The following is a 13,869-nucleotide window of genomic DNA, read 5'->3' as shown; positions in this document are numbered from 1 at the left end:
TTTAGAGGTGCCTGGGAAGACTGGTCAGCTCACTGGCCCAGAACCACTTACCTCTAGAGCTGTATGATAAGAAATGCCCGTTAGAAGACGCGTTGTTTTCTCAGATTACATACGCTTGCAGTCTGAAAGCCAAGAAAAGAACTAGACCTTACCTGTCTCCTGAGAAATCTGTGTGCAGGTCAAGAGGCAACAGTTGGAGTCAGACATGGAACAACAGACTGGTTCAAAATTGGGGAAGGAGTACGTCAAGGCTGTATGTTGTCAACCTGCTTGTTTAACTTATATGCAGAGTACATCATGTGAAATGCTGGGCTGGATGAATCACAAGTTGGAATCAAGATTGCCGGGAAAGATAGCCACAACCTAAGATAAGCAGATGATACCACTCTAATTGCAGAAAGCAAAGAGAAACTAAAGAGCCTCTCAATGAGGGTGAAAGAGGAGAGTGAAAAAGCTGGCTTAAAGCTCAACATTCAGAAAACCAAGGTCATGGCACCTTGTCCCATCACTTCATATCAAATAGATGGGGAGAAAGTAGAAACAGTAAATGATTTTATTTTGGGGGGGGGTGGCGGCTCCAATATCACTGTGGACAGTGACGGCAGCCATGAAATTAAAAGATATCTGCTCCTTGGGAGGAAAGCTATGACAAACAAAGATAACATATTAGAAAGCAGACATCACTTTGCCAAAAAAAGTCCATCTAGTCAAAGCTAAGATTTTTCCGATAGTCATGTATGGATGTGAGAGTTGGATCATAAAGACGGCTGAGCATGGAGGAAGTGATGCTTTTGAACTGTGCTGCTGGAGAGAACTCTTGAGAGTCCCTTGGACTGCAAGGAGATCAAACCAGTCCATCCTAAAGGAGATCAACCCTGAATATTCATTGGAAGGACTGATGCTGCAGCTGAAGCTCCAATACTTTGGCCACCCAAGCAAAGAGCCATCTCATTGGAAAGGATTCCCTGATGCTGGGAATGACTGAGTGCAGGAGGATAAGAGGTGACAGAGATTGAGATGGCTGTTTGGCATCACCAATTCAATGGACATGAGTTTGCACAAACTCCAAGAGACAGTGAAGGACAGGGAAACTTGGCTTGCTGCCATCCATGGGACGCAAACAGACATGACTTAGCGACTGAACAACAGCATCTTCAAAAAAACTGCATCAGAAATCTCAAAATATTGTGTGGGTCTCTAAAACTCCCTGTAGTTTGTGGCCACATTTTTTACAATTATATTTGTTGAATCCATGTAAATGTGCTTCCAGTTAGAATTCTGAGAAGCTTGAAAGCTTAAGGTCTGAATACCTAATTATTAGGTGCAGTTTAGGAGATGTAGATTAGGGTAAAATCTTTCTAAGTGGCTTTGAAAAGGATGGTTTTTCATTCTTTTTTCTTGGCAACATTTACCTTTCAGTATTGAAGGTGGTAAGCAGGGGCAGACCAGGTGTTTTGGACTGTGAAATTTATACAAACTTAGTCTGCACTTTAAGGAAAAGAATACAAAGTCACCGGTAGGAATTAGGGCTGGAGCCTTGGGAGAGTTTGTTGAAGGAAGGCCCTGGAGCTCTAGCCTCATCAGCCCAGGCAGCCCTGCCATCAGGAAGAAGAGAAATATGAGTGCTTCCCTGAGAATCAAACCTTAAATTTTTCCTTGTGATAATAACCTGCTGGTCTTGAGTTTTACTTGCAGCTTCCTTGTTCCTCTGGCATCAACACAAACGCCTTTTATAGAGACAACATATTATTCGCTCTTTTAAGGAAAATAAGTATTCATTTCAGGCCGCATTATCCTCAGTAGAGGGGATTTTTTTTTTTAATTGGAAATGAATGTTGACTCTCTCCTGATCTAATTGGCCTATTTGCATTCATTCCTCGTGATAGACAAACCTGCTCGTAGATTTCCCGTGCTGTGTGGGCAACTTGGGGGAATGCATCAGGGACGTTGCTGATGCAAGACCTCGCCCATGATGGACACTCAGAAAGGTCCCCTGATTCCGGAAAAGGAAGACTGGATGCACCGTGGGAAGCGGAGATGGGGTTCTACCATTTATCTCAGAAGGAGGAAGGCAGGTGACTATGGGCAGAGTGTTGCCCTTGAGATCCCGAGAAAGAGGCACATGGATATTGACGGATGAGAGAGAAGGCGTCCTCGGAGGAGCACTCCACCCTGTAGCTGTCGCGTTGTGTCAGACGCCGAAGGTCAGGACGTGGATGTCGAGACAGGAGGGGAAGGGCAGGGCCACAGCGTCCGTGTGGATTCTGTGGATGACGGACTGTCCTCTATGGACGGGAGCCCTGACCAGGGTGCCTCTGGGTGCAGAGTGTCTGGTGACAAGTCCCAGCACCGCTGTCCTGGGCTGGTCACAGGTGCCTCCGCAAGGCTACGCAGGTGGACGTGTGGTTGTGTCCACACAAAGAGAATGGGTGTGTGTGTGGGTGTGCCCGTTCACCTTGCCGCGGGCATGGTGTTATGCGTAGCTTAGAGTTTAAGGCTGCAAGCTGCCTTTGTTCCACCTGGGGACCAAGGGAGGCTGTCTTATCTGGGGATTCCCAGTGGAAACTCCTGATAGAAGGAGGAGCTGCCCCCTAAGAGACCAGCTTCCCCAGGTGATGAACGGTGGAGGAGTGATTGGAAGTGGGTTTGCATGCCTTTGCTTTGAGGGTCATGGCTGCTGAGACCCGCAGCCGTGTTTGATGGCTTCAGACCAAGTAAGGCCGGCTTCCCTCACACAGTCGGGTGGGTCTGTTGAAGCCCGACCATCCTCAGGGACACAGGATGAACTGCCTTCCTCTTGGGTCCATCTTGACTTTCCATGTGCTTTGTTTGGAGTTTTCGTGGATTCCAGGCTCATGCAGCCGTGGTCTTCTCTTTGCATCAGGCACAGTGAACATGCAGCTGTCTCACCAAGTGTTCCTTCTCCCAGGGACCCTTCACTTCACTCTTGGCGCTGGTGGTACAGATCTTCTCTGGCCTTTCCTGGGGCTGCTGTAGCCCATGAGCAGCCTGGGCGAGGCAACAGGCTCCCTGGAACTCCCTGGCAGGAATGACGGTTCCGGGTGAATATCCTGCACCAAGCGTCCTATGCTCCTGCCCCCTGCCCCCGCCTCCTTCCTTTCTTCCCTCCCTCCTCCCTCTCTGCCCCTTTGTAAAGCCAGCACCTGTGCAGATGCCTTAAAACTGCAAGGAAGCTGATGATCTCTTACTTGAGCATGAACTATATGCAGACACCTCATCAGGGCCTTGCCGTGGATGGGCCTGAGCCCCCCAAACCCTCACGGCCTCTGTGACTCAGGAACAGCATCTTCACCGCCCTGGGGGTCAGTTGTTTCCCGGGGAGGCTGGGCTGGTTTCCAGGAGGCAGTGTTGAACCAGATCACGTGGGCTTCTGGGCTCCCTGGACCAGTCTGCGTGTGAGAGAACTGCTCCCCACTGTTCCTGCTTCAGCCCCCCAACCCCGATGGACACCTTGATTCTGCAGACTCACGTTTTCATCTCACCAGGGTATCGGTTCTACAGGGACAGGCAGGAGTGCACCCTATTGGCTGAACCGTGGATTCCGCGCAGCTCATTTCAGCAGCAGCTGCATATGACGAGAACATGTCTGTGACAGTTCCTGTCTCAGAGGCTCCCGTCCACAAACACCGTGCATCTTCACTGGGGGTGTGGATGGAGCCCTGGTCCGGAGGCTGTCTCCTGGGAGTGCTGGGGTTCTGAGCAGTGGTGCGATCAGTGTGGATGCGACCCATGAAAGCCCCGTCCAGCAAGGGTTCATGAGACCCGCCCACCAGCCCTGTGATGGCCGCGCACCATCCCCGGGGGACTAAGGAGAGCGCCCACTGCAGGCCGGCGCCGAAGGGAAAGGTGGGTCGGTGTCTCCATCACGAGGCAGTCAATCATCTTAGTTTTACAACAGAGAGACACAGGAGCCAGCAGGAAAACCCCTGAAAACCGCCAGCTCGTTGATGGTGTCGCTGTTGAAATGCGTCTCTGTAGAGAGAGACGGGGCTGGGCACCATTCCTGGGCTTCACAGCTGCCGTGGGAGGTGACGAGACCCATGAGCGGTGCCTGCAAGTCCTGCGTGCTGAACATAATGAAGCGGCTAGAAGCAGCTGCCTGGTGATGGGCAGGTCGTGTCGGTAAACGTCTCACCGAAGCCCTCCCCACGCCTGTTGTTGTGCAGACACGCAGCCCGTGTCCTTTTCAAGGTCACCAAAAGCTCGGGCTGCCTGGGAGGAATGGGATCCACCTGCTGTGCCTTTCACAGGGAAACGCCTTTGTTTCCAGGCAAAAGGTGGTGTTTTTGCCACTGCCACTGTGTTCCGTAGAAAATGACAGTTTTTTCAGGGACAGCTGCGTGCACCCTGGGAGCTCCATGGGGCAGGCGTGGCCTGCTCCCCGCAGCTGACCCCTCTAGGAATGAACTCGGGTTGGAGAATCTGCTTGGACCCACTGAGATCACTCAGCCGCTTCTGGAATGAATCCTTCAGGAGATGAAGGCTGCCTGAGATCCTCTGGGTTGATGTGCATTTATTCAGCGCCCGCTGTATCCACCATACCTGGACATGTGCTGCGAACACCGTCCTGCCCTCAAGGAGGTTGTTAATGTGCGTGGTCTCAAGTGTTTCCACGGAAAGTGAGGCTGGTGGGGGGGGCGTTGTTCTGCTGAGCCTGCCCTGTGGTCCAGCTCGGCCGGGGGCGTGGACATGTCACAGTCCCTCCCCACACCGCACACCCCACACCTTCCCTGAGGGGGCTGGGAGTCGGAGGGGGAGGATGGGCTGTCAGCCCCTTAAGTGTTACTGTCCAATAGTGCATTGTTTGCTAATGAAGACAGTTGTTGCCGCTTCTCCCCCGCTTTTCTTCACTGTCTCTGTTCATTATGTCAGGATGTTTAGATCACCCAGTATTAGCAGCAATTTGTTCTTTGGGGTCCTGTAATTAATCTCTGACTTTAGTAGTGAATATTCAAACTTGCACACCAAGTTACATGAAATCACAAAAACAGCAATAAATTAGGATGTCTACGCCGATGCACAGAGGTAGTGACCTGGCCCCCTCTTAGCATGAGCTGCCTCATATGTGCTCGCCTGTACCGTCTGTGGTGGGGACTGGGGGGCTGGTCACCCCGCCCCCACCCCAGGCTGTGACGCGGCTCCAAGGGTGACTCTGCCCGGATGCGTGGGCTTGTGTCCAGGCGGGCGGGTGCTGGTTCACCAACCAGCTGGGCCCAGGGCACCACCGGAGCGTGTGTCCTCAGTGTCCCCGACAGAGACACACGTCAAAGCCACACCTGCTCCTCTCCGTGTGGGAGGGGACTCGGCTGGGAGGGCCCCCAAGGCTGGGAGGGGAAGGGCCGGACTACTCCTGGCTGGGACTCGGTGCCAGGGTCAACGCGGGGAGCACCTGTCATCCCCCGGTCAGGGACGAGGAGCTGGAGGGGTCCTCAGTCTCCCCAGAGCAGGGCGTCTCTGACACCGCTGCGGGGTCTTCAGGGCCTGTGCCCACAGCCTGCGTGTACCTGGGCACTGCAGGTCTCTGGGACCCCTGGGGAGGCAGACACACACATCAGCGGTTGTGTCAAAATGGGGCACAGAAGTGGGTGCTTGGGTCGAGGGCAGTGTCAGAGCCCCGCTCCGCGGCAGGAGGTGGTGTGTATGAGACCCTGTTCCTTGTGGGTCTGCATGTAACCGGGGGCTGCAGGCAGCCGGGAAGAGCTACCCGGGGAAGGGGTGATGCTCGCCCATGGTGGTGGGTGGCCGGCAGTCCCAGTAAGGGGAGCGGATTCCCCTCTGCACTCAGGTCACGAGGACGCCTGGGCCACAGTCTGGAGGAGGGAACAGGGTGATGTCAGTGGCCGGACTGCAGGGTCACCCTCTCACCATCCATGTGGGTTCCAGCAGACTCCGTCATCACAGGGGTGCTGGCTGGGTGCCGAGTGGCAGAAAAGACAAACACGGGCGTCCTGGGCCGCTCACACCCAGCCAGAGCTGGTCCAGAGACAGGCACTTTGGGAGCAGCGTGAGAGCATCCTGGGAGCTTGGTAACCAGCCAGCCCAGCTCCTGGGTTTGCTTCTTCAGCACATGGAAAACTTGACCAAATCCAGGAATCAGACGTCTCCTTCAGAAAACCGCCAGAACAGCAAACACCAAGAAACACAAACAAGATCAAACACACGGGCAGGAGCTGGGCGCTGGCTTGTCCCGTAGACGCCAAGACCCATCGCTGCTCTTCCTGAAAGCGGCCGGGTAAATGCTGATGGACTTCCTTATTCCCCGCAGCTAGAGGTCAGGACGCAGGGACACACGCCCTCGGCGGACAGGGCAGGAAGGAGGAGCCTGAGTTCTGACTCTGTCCCCTTGTCCTTCCCTCTGCTCGAGTGTCAAAGCCACAGTGTCACCGAAGACCCCAGACCCGCCTTCTGTGTGTGAACACAGGCGAAGCCCCGCATGTGGACAGCCGTGTGGAGTCGCCTCCTGACCACACACTTGTGTCTGCAGAAATAATTACCAGTTGGCACATACCTCGCCTGGAGGATTCCACCGCAGCTGAATCACATGTTAAACAAAGAAAGAAACTGATGACTGTCTGTTCTTCGGGGACATGGCCGAGCGGAGAGCAGGGCATCTCCTGTGTATCAGGCGAGCGTCCTCTTCATCAGAAGAGCCGCCCCGTCCTGCTGTTTCTGCCGCACCCTCTGTAGCCCGAGATGAGGGTCTTCCTCTCCACGGTGTCTTCAGCATCTGATGCTCCAGGTGAGGCCTACACCCTGCTCTTCTGGACGGATATGGGAGTGAGATCTCTAGCGTCTTATGTACCCTGCAGCCCGCTGGTGGTCAAAATTCCGGGGACCCTCCAGTGCCAGGACAGGCCCTCCACAGCAGGGACACGGCGGGGGTCTTCTCCAGCACTGCCACTCCCCTCTCCCCACACCGAACCGGCCACTGACGGAGACCCCGGGGCTGAGAGTCCAGGGCAGGGCTGAGAGGAAGAGAAAACCCAGGAGACCGGAACAGACTGGGCCACCCAGCCCGCATGGACACCCCTGATTGTGCAAGGCGCCTGACGGACAGCTCAGCCAGGATGGTTCTAGAGCCCCTGCGTGTCCCACCATCCCAGGCCACCGGCCTTTCTCTTCCTTTTTTTTTTCTCTGTTCATCCTGGGAAAAGCAGAGTCTAGCTGCAGGCTGGGCTCTGGGTTTGGAGGCTGGTGAGGGGAGAGGCCAGTGGTCAGCGCGCCCGTGAGCACAGAGCCTGCGCCCCATCTCCTGCGAGGCCCCTTTAGCGTGTCGGTGGCCCGAGGCCCCTGTGCAGACCACAGGGTGGGCTCTGGTGGCTCAAAGGAGACCCCCCCCCCAGACGCTGCAGCCCGCCCAGGGGGAGGGAGGGGCGCGTGTTCAGCCAGAGGGGCCCCAGCGCCCGCCCTGCCCGGGGCAGACACGCCTGGCCTGAGGGTCAGTGCGGACTTTGTCTGGGGCCCCTGTGAGTCCCCTGAATCTCGGTGAGTCCCACACTCTGGTTGCAAACAAGGGCCGTGGAGGTTCTCCTGCATGTGGCTCCCTGGGGTTACTCAGAGCAGAAAGCAAGCAGCACTTCTTTGCACGTTTGGCCATCGGAGGAGGAGCTGGGGGGTGGCGGCCGTGATGGAAGCGGCAGAACGAGCTCGTGAACCTGACCCATGAACCCGCGGCTGCCGGCCGCCTCCAAGGGAAGCACACAGTTAATTACTGTTTTGCTTAAAACATTGATTTTTATAAGTAATCCTTACGGGAGAGCATTTCTGGCTTATCTCTTAGCTGGCTTAGCAGTTTTTTTTTTCTTATTTTTTTGGCTGGACCTCTTATCTCAGTTTATTTACTCAACTAAAGGATTCTCTGCAGTCCTTTGGGGAAAGCAAGTTATGATAATAACTTATCAGTCGACGCAATTTATCAAGTGCCTGCTCGTCTTCCAAGGCTCGGCTCAGAGGTCCCTCCTGGGGAGCAGCTGGCTTCCCAGGGCCTGTCCGCCCCGCGCCTCCCGGCTGGTGTCCACAGGCTGTGTGTCCCTGCGGGCGATTATCTTTTGCATCAGTGCCTCCCGTGGCCTCATCTTTCCTGCCCCAGGCTGCGCGCAGTCTGACAGGTGGAGACGCTCCATAAACACCCGACCTGGGGGCCCGGGGGATGGAGAGGGGAGGGACGCTGCCAGTGGCTCCCGCCCGCACTGGCCTCCAGGCGGGGGTCGCTGGGGGCGCCTGAGCCGCCCCCTCCCATCGCATGCTGCCTCTCCCACCTGCCCGCCGGGGTTGGGCTCACCTGTGCTCCTGGCCTTGGAGGTCGGGAACCACACCCAGTACCTGGCTCTAGCATCGACAGACGATGCGCCTGAGCAAGGCTGCAGCTGGTGGGAGCCTGGCGGTGACAAGACCCCTGCTTTCCATCTCATCTCGTCCACCAATTATGACAGTATTTTGTCAACATCGATTATTAAGTTTCTACTTCCACGATATTACGCAGTCGATTTTGGGATCTAACTAGTAAGTAGTGCATTTTTATATGTACCTGAATGGATGCAAAGCAGGTTAAAAGCTATCTTTCTGAGGTTTTTTTTTTTTCTTTTTTTTTTTTTTTCAAGAAGCAGATAAGGTTTGCTTTTCTCTTTTTCTCCTTTGGTTGAATCATACTCTTTGACAGCAAATCACTCGAAGATAAAACTCTACCCACATACCCATCTGTAAAATGCTCTTGCCTTGGCAACTGTTTACATCACTGTTAGTTACTTTCTCATCCTTTGCTTCAAGACCGTCTTTGTTTTGAACAAAATATATAGTTATTCAACAGATTCGAGAGGAGCCTACCACCAAGGTCTCTGACCGAGGCCTCGAGAATCACAGTTCTTTGAAGCCCTGTGTCACAGCAGCAGGCCTGATTCTGAGCAGGGCCAAGGAGTTAAATTCCAGTGACAGCCCCGGTGGTAAAATAACAGACAGGAGTCCCGGAGGAGGGAAGCTAAATTTACAAAGAGATATTTGTGTGAAGCCTCAGCGTGTGGGCTTTTACAGAATTACCTTATTAAACGGACCCTGCACACCCCAAAATGCTCACCCCGCTTTGGCCCTGCATATCCATCCTGGGTTAGGCGCTAGATGCAGACATTAACTTTTTTTATGCAGTTGTATAAGTCATGCTTATTTATACTGTGTGCTTAGTCATTCAGTCACGTCTGACTCTGTGCGACCCTTTGGACTGTAGCCCGATGGGCTCCTCTGTCCATAGGTTTTTTCAGGTAAGAATACTGGAGTCAGTTGCCATTTCCTTCTGCAGAGGATCTCTGACCCAGGGATCGAACTAGTGTCTCCTGTGTCTCCAGCATTGCCGGTGGAATCTTTACCCACTTGAGCTACTGACCACGCAACACCTGCCGTGATGGTGGCTGGTTAAGTGAATAGGCAAATGTGTGTGCTGGGTCCTTTGCTGGGAATACTAAGCTCTGGTTAATAACTGGCCTTGGGAAGGCCCTTTAATGACGGGGGACGTGTTTATTCTAATGCCTCGTGGAAGAGCAGTATGTGCAGTGTCCTGGCGGTCCAGACCCTGCCTCTGGAAACTTCTGGTTGGCTGCGTGGCAGAAGGTCCACAGTGTTCAGCTGGGGGGGACTGACCAATGGTTTTAGACACTTATTTTCTCCATTGTATACTTTTTTATGATGTGTTTTTATTAAGTAAGACAATCTATATTGAATAGTGGGTTTTCCCTGACTTTAAATCTGTGTGTGAAAATGAGACCCCACTACGCCCCTGCTGAAACGTCTGAAATCCAGAGCACTGACGCCAAGTGCAGGCGAGGGTGTGAGGCAACACGAACTCTTCTTCCTGGCTGGTGGGGATGCAAAAGGGTGCAGCCGCTTTGCGAGACAGTCTGGCAGTTTCTTATAAAGCAAAGGGTAATCTGACTGTGTGACCCAGCAGTCACACTCCTTGGTATTTACCCAAATGAGTTGAGAACTCACGTCCAAACAAAAACATGCACACAAATGTTTGCAACAATTTTATTCATAATTGTAAATACTTGAAAACAACCAGGAAAGCATTCAGTGGGTGAATGGGTGAACTGTGGTACATCCATACAATGGAATATTACTCAGTAATAAAAAGAAATGAGCTATCTAGCCATGAAAGGACACAGGGGACTTTAAATACAAACAGACACACTTGGGAGATTTAACAGGTTTGGTTCCAGACCACTGCAATAAAGTAAATATGGTAATAAAGCAATTGTTTGGCTTCCAAGTGCATATAAACATTATCCTTGCATTATCCTACCTTCTATTAAGTGTGCAATAGCATTATGTGTAAAACAGCATACATTCCTTAATTAAAAAATTCTTTATTGCTAATAAATGCTAACCATCATCTGAGCCTCCAGCAGGTTGTGATCTTTTTATTGGAGGATCTTACATGATGCTGACGGCCGTTGACTGATCAGGGTGATGTTGCTAAAGCTTGGGGTGGCTGCAGCAATTTATTAAAATAATACAGCAATGAATTTGCCACATAAGTTTATTTCTTCTCAAGAATGATTTCTGTTTTCCCTGCAGTGTCATTTGATAGCATCTTACGCAGAGCAGACCTTTCAAAACTTGAGTCAGTCCTCTCAAACCTTGTTACTGCTTTCTCAACTAAGTTTATGTAATAGTCAACCTACTTTGTTATCATTTCAATAGTCTTTATAGCACCTTCACCGGGTGTAGGTTCCATCTCAAAGAACTGCTTTCTTTGCTCATCCTTAAGAGGCAACTCCTTGCTTATCTGTTAAAATTTTAGCATGAACTTGCAGCAGTTAATTCTTCCCCACTGCCCTCAAAGTCATCCATGAAGCTTGGAACCAGCTTTACCCAAACTCCTGTTAAGGCTGGTGTTTTGATCTCTTCCCATGAATCTCAGATGCTCTTAATGACGTTTTGAATGGTGAATCTTTTCCAGAAGGCTTTCAATTGACTTTGCCCAGATCCACCAGAGAAATCATCATCTATGGCAGCTATAGCCTTATGAGGGGCTTTCCAGGTGGCTCAGTGGTAAATGATTGACCTCTCAATGTAGAAGACAGGTTCAATCCCTGGGTCGGCAAGATCTTCTGGAGGAAGAAATGGCACCCACTCGAGTATTCTTGCCTGGGAAATCCCAGTGTAGCGGAGCCTGGGGGCTATAGTCCATGGGGTCACAAAGAATCAGACACAACTGAGCATGCAGCAGCAGCTTTATGAAATGTAACTCCTAAATAATAAGAATTAAAAGTCAAAGTGACTCCTGTATCAATGGGCTGTAGAACAGATGCTGCGTTGGCAGGCATGACAACATTAATGTCTTGTCTGTCTCCTGGGTGACCAGGTACATTGTCAATGAGCAGTAATATTTTGAAATAAATCCACTTTTATTTTTCTGAGAGGTAGGTCTCAGCAGTGGGCTTCAAATGTTCAGCAAACCTGTTGTAAAGAGATGTGCTATTGTCATCTTGTTTATAGAGCACAGGAGGGTAGATTTAGCATAATGCTTAAGGGTCCTAGGATTTTTGGAAAGGTGAATGCATTGGCTTTAATTTAAAGTCACCAACTGCGTTAGCCCCTAATAAGAAAGTCAGCCTGCCCTTTGACATTTTGAAGCATTGACTTCTCCTCTCTAGCTATGAAAGTCCTAGATGGCATTTTCTTCCAACAGAAGGCTGTTTTGTCTACATTGAAAATACATTATTTAGTGTAGTCACCTTCATGAGTTATCTTAGCTAGCTCTTCCGAGTAACTTGCTGCAGCTTCTGCAGCAGCACTTTTAATTGTGTTCAAGAACGTTTCCTCTGCCTTCACACCTTGGCTAATGGTGCAAGAGGCCTTGCGTTCAGCCCATCTCAGCTTCTGACATGTCTTCCTCACTGTGTTCAGTCATTTCTAGCTTGTGGAGATGAACAGGCAGAGCACACAGGGTTTTTAGTTTTGCATTTGACAAAACTCATAGATTGTACAACACAAATGGTGAACCGAAATGTAAACTATGGACTTTTGGGTCATAATAATGTATCAGTGTTTGTTCATGAATTTAGCACCCAATCCAAGTGGGTGATAAGAGGGAAGTATGTGGGAATTCTTTGTACTTTCTGCTCGAGTTGCCTGTAACTATAAACCTGCTCTATAAAAAATTAAATTTAAAAATCTGTGAATGCCATCATAGTGCATTTGGAAAATACGGAAAGACAGAAATGAAGAGAAACTCAGGAATCTGGCACCGAGTGTGCCCTTTGGTATTTAAAGTGTGAGATGAGCAGCTCTGGGCCTGAGACCAAGGACATGCTTGGATCTGATCAGCCAAATGAAGACCGGCTGACCTGGTGACTGCAGAGACGTGGGAACGACCGTGTAAGAGGCTTTGTCACCGCGCCTCGTCCTGGGAGCCACAGCAGTGCCTTCTCTCTGAGGCAGGCTTGTCCTCTGGCGGCTGTGACCCTGTGACTGCAGACAGCTCTGTGCAGAGGTGACGTTTGGCGGGGTTGAGAGCTCATCACACTTATTTCCGGGACAGTGACGCAGGGCATGGGCTTCCAAGAAGGGGGGTCCCCACACTCCTCTTTTCTTGGTGCTCAGACGCTCTGTCTGCAGTGGACGCTGGGCACCCCTGCTGACCTCCCTGTCCCCCTCTGCAGGTGGCTCTCACAGCAGCCTTAAGCCCATGGGCAGTGGCCCCACCGTGGCCATCGCAGCTGCCGCTGCAGCCGTGGTCTCCGTGGACCCCGAGGGGCTCGGTGGCCTGCCCCCCTCCAGGACGCAGCCCTGCCACTTCCTGACCCTGGCGCCCATCAGGATCCCCTTGCGGACCGCACCCTTCCCCGGTGAGTACCCAACCCGTCTCTCAGAGCCGTGGGCTGGGAAGAGCCCACAGCATGGCAGCCCAGGCGGGGGCCTGCTGGCCTCCAGGTTCACGGTTTCCTGGGTTCTGGTGTGGGGCGCTGGGGAGGGATTCCCGGGTCTGCTCACCTGCAGCCCACACTCATGGACCTCCGTCCCACTGCCCGAGGCTGTGAGGGTCAGGGGGCCAACCTGGGCATTTTCTGCCGTGAAACAAAGTGCAAAGTTTCTATTTGAAGAAACGAGGCACGTCTTTCCTTACTCTTCACAGGGAGTGATGCACATAGAGAAATATCTAATTGTCTGAGGCAGAGCTTGGAAGAAAGCATAGGCAATGTGCTGGAAAAGAATTATGCATCTGAGTTAATGAAACAAAAAAGTACACAGTGCAGACTCGCCTGGGGCTGTCACTGAGCCGTCCCTCCTGGGCTGGCCCAGGCCTGTTTTGAGCACATGGGGTGGGTTCCCCCATCACGGCAGGACCTGTGCAGAGGCCCACCAAAGCCCATGGCTGAGCGGCAAGGGGGCCACCAAGGCACTGAGTTCCTCCATGTAGTCAGCGTGCTGTTCTAAGTCCTCGGGGCTGAGGCGGGGCTGGCGGACACTCTGGTGTTGTGAGCTGAGGTACAGGATGAGGGTCTCAGGAAGGACCGGGAAGGCCTGGTCCTGGACTGGTTGTCCTCAGCTTGCACACGCGTGCCTGCTCACTGTCACCAGCAGGCCTGTCCCCGGCCGTCCTGGCGAGTGCATGTTTGGGTCTGTCCTTAAATGTCACAAAAGCAGGGTTGATTTGGAATGACATTTAGTAAGTGCTGGAGTCTTGTGAGCTAGTGCTATTTATTAGAGTTCTAGTTTTTCACATGATACAGTAAGACTTGGATAGAAATTCTGTGGGGTTATTAATTCTATACCAGAGTCAATCCTAGAATTGCATGCTAGTATTGGGTCATTGTTTGTCTAATCGCTGTCATGTCCAACTCTTGGTGACCTCAT

The 13,869-nt window shown here is 52.0% G+C and overlaps 1 protein-coding gene across 1 annotated transcript in view; it reads left to right on the top strand.

Moving 5' to 3' along the window:
* Positions 1 to 13,869, top strand: part of TCERG1L (transcription elongation regulator 1 like) — a 194,239-nt gene that overhangs the window by 23,664 nt on the left and 156,706 nt on the right. The window contains exon 4 of the mRNA XM_043926019.1: positions 12,675 to 12,860. Coding sequence (XP_043781954.1) covers positions 12,675 to 12,860 — 186 coding nt within the window. The remainder of the gene's footprint in view (positions 1 to 12,674; positions 12,861 to 13,869) is intronic.

Source organism: Cervus elaphus, chromosome 15 (genome assembly GCF_910594005.1).
Source record: "Cervus elaphus chromosome 15, mCerEla1.1, whole genome shotgun sequence".
Classification (NCBI taxonomy): Eukaryota; Metazoa; Chordata; class Mammalia; order Artiodactyla; family Cervidae; genus Cervus; species Cervus elaphus.
This window is presented reverse-complemented; position numbering and strand designations above follow the sequence as displayed.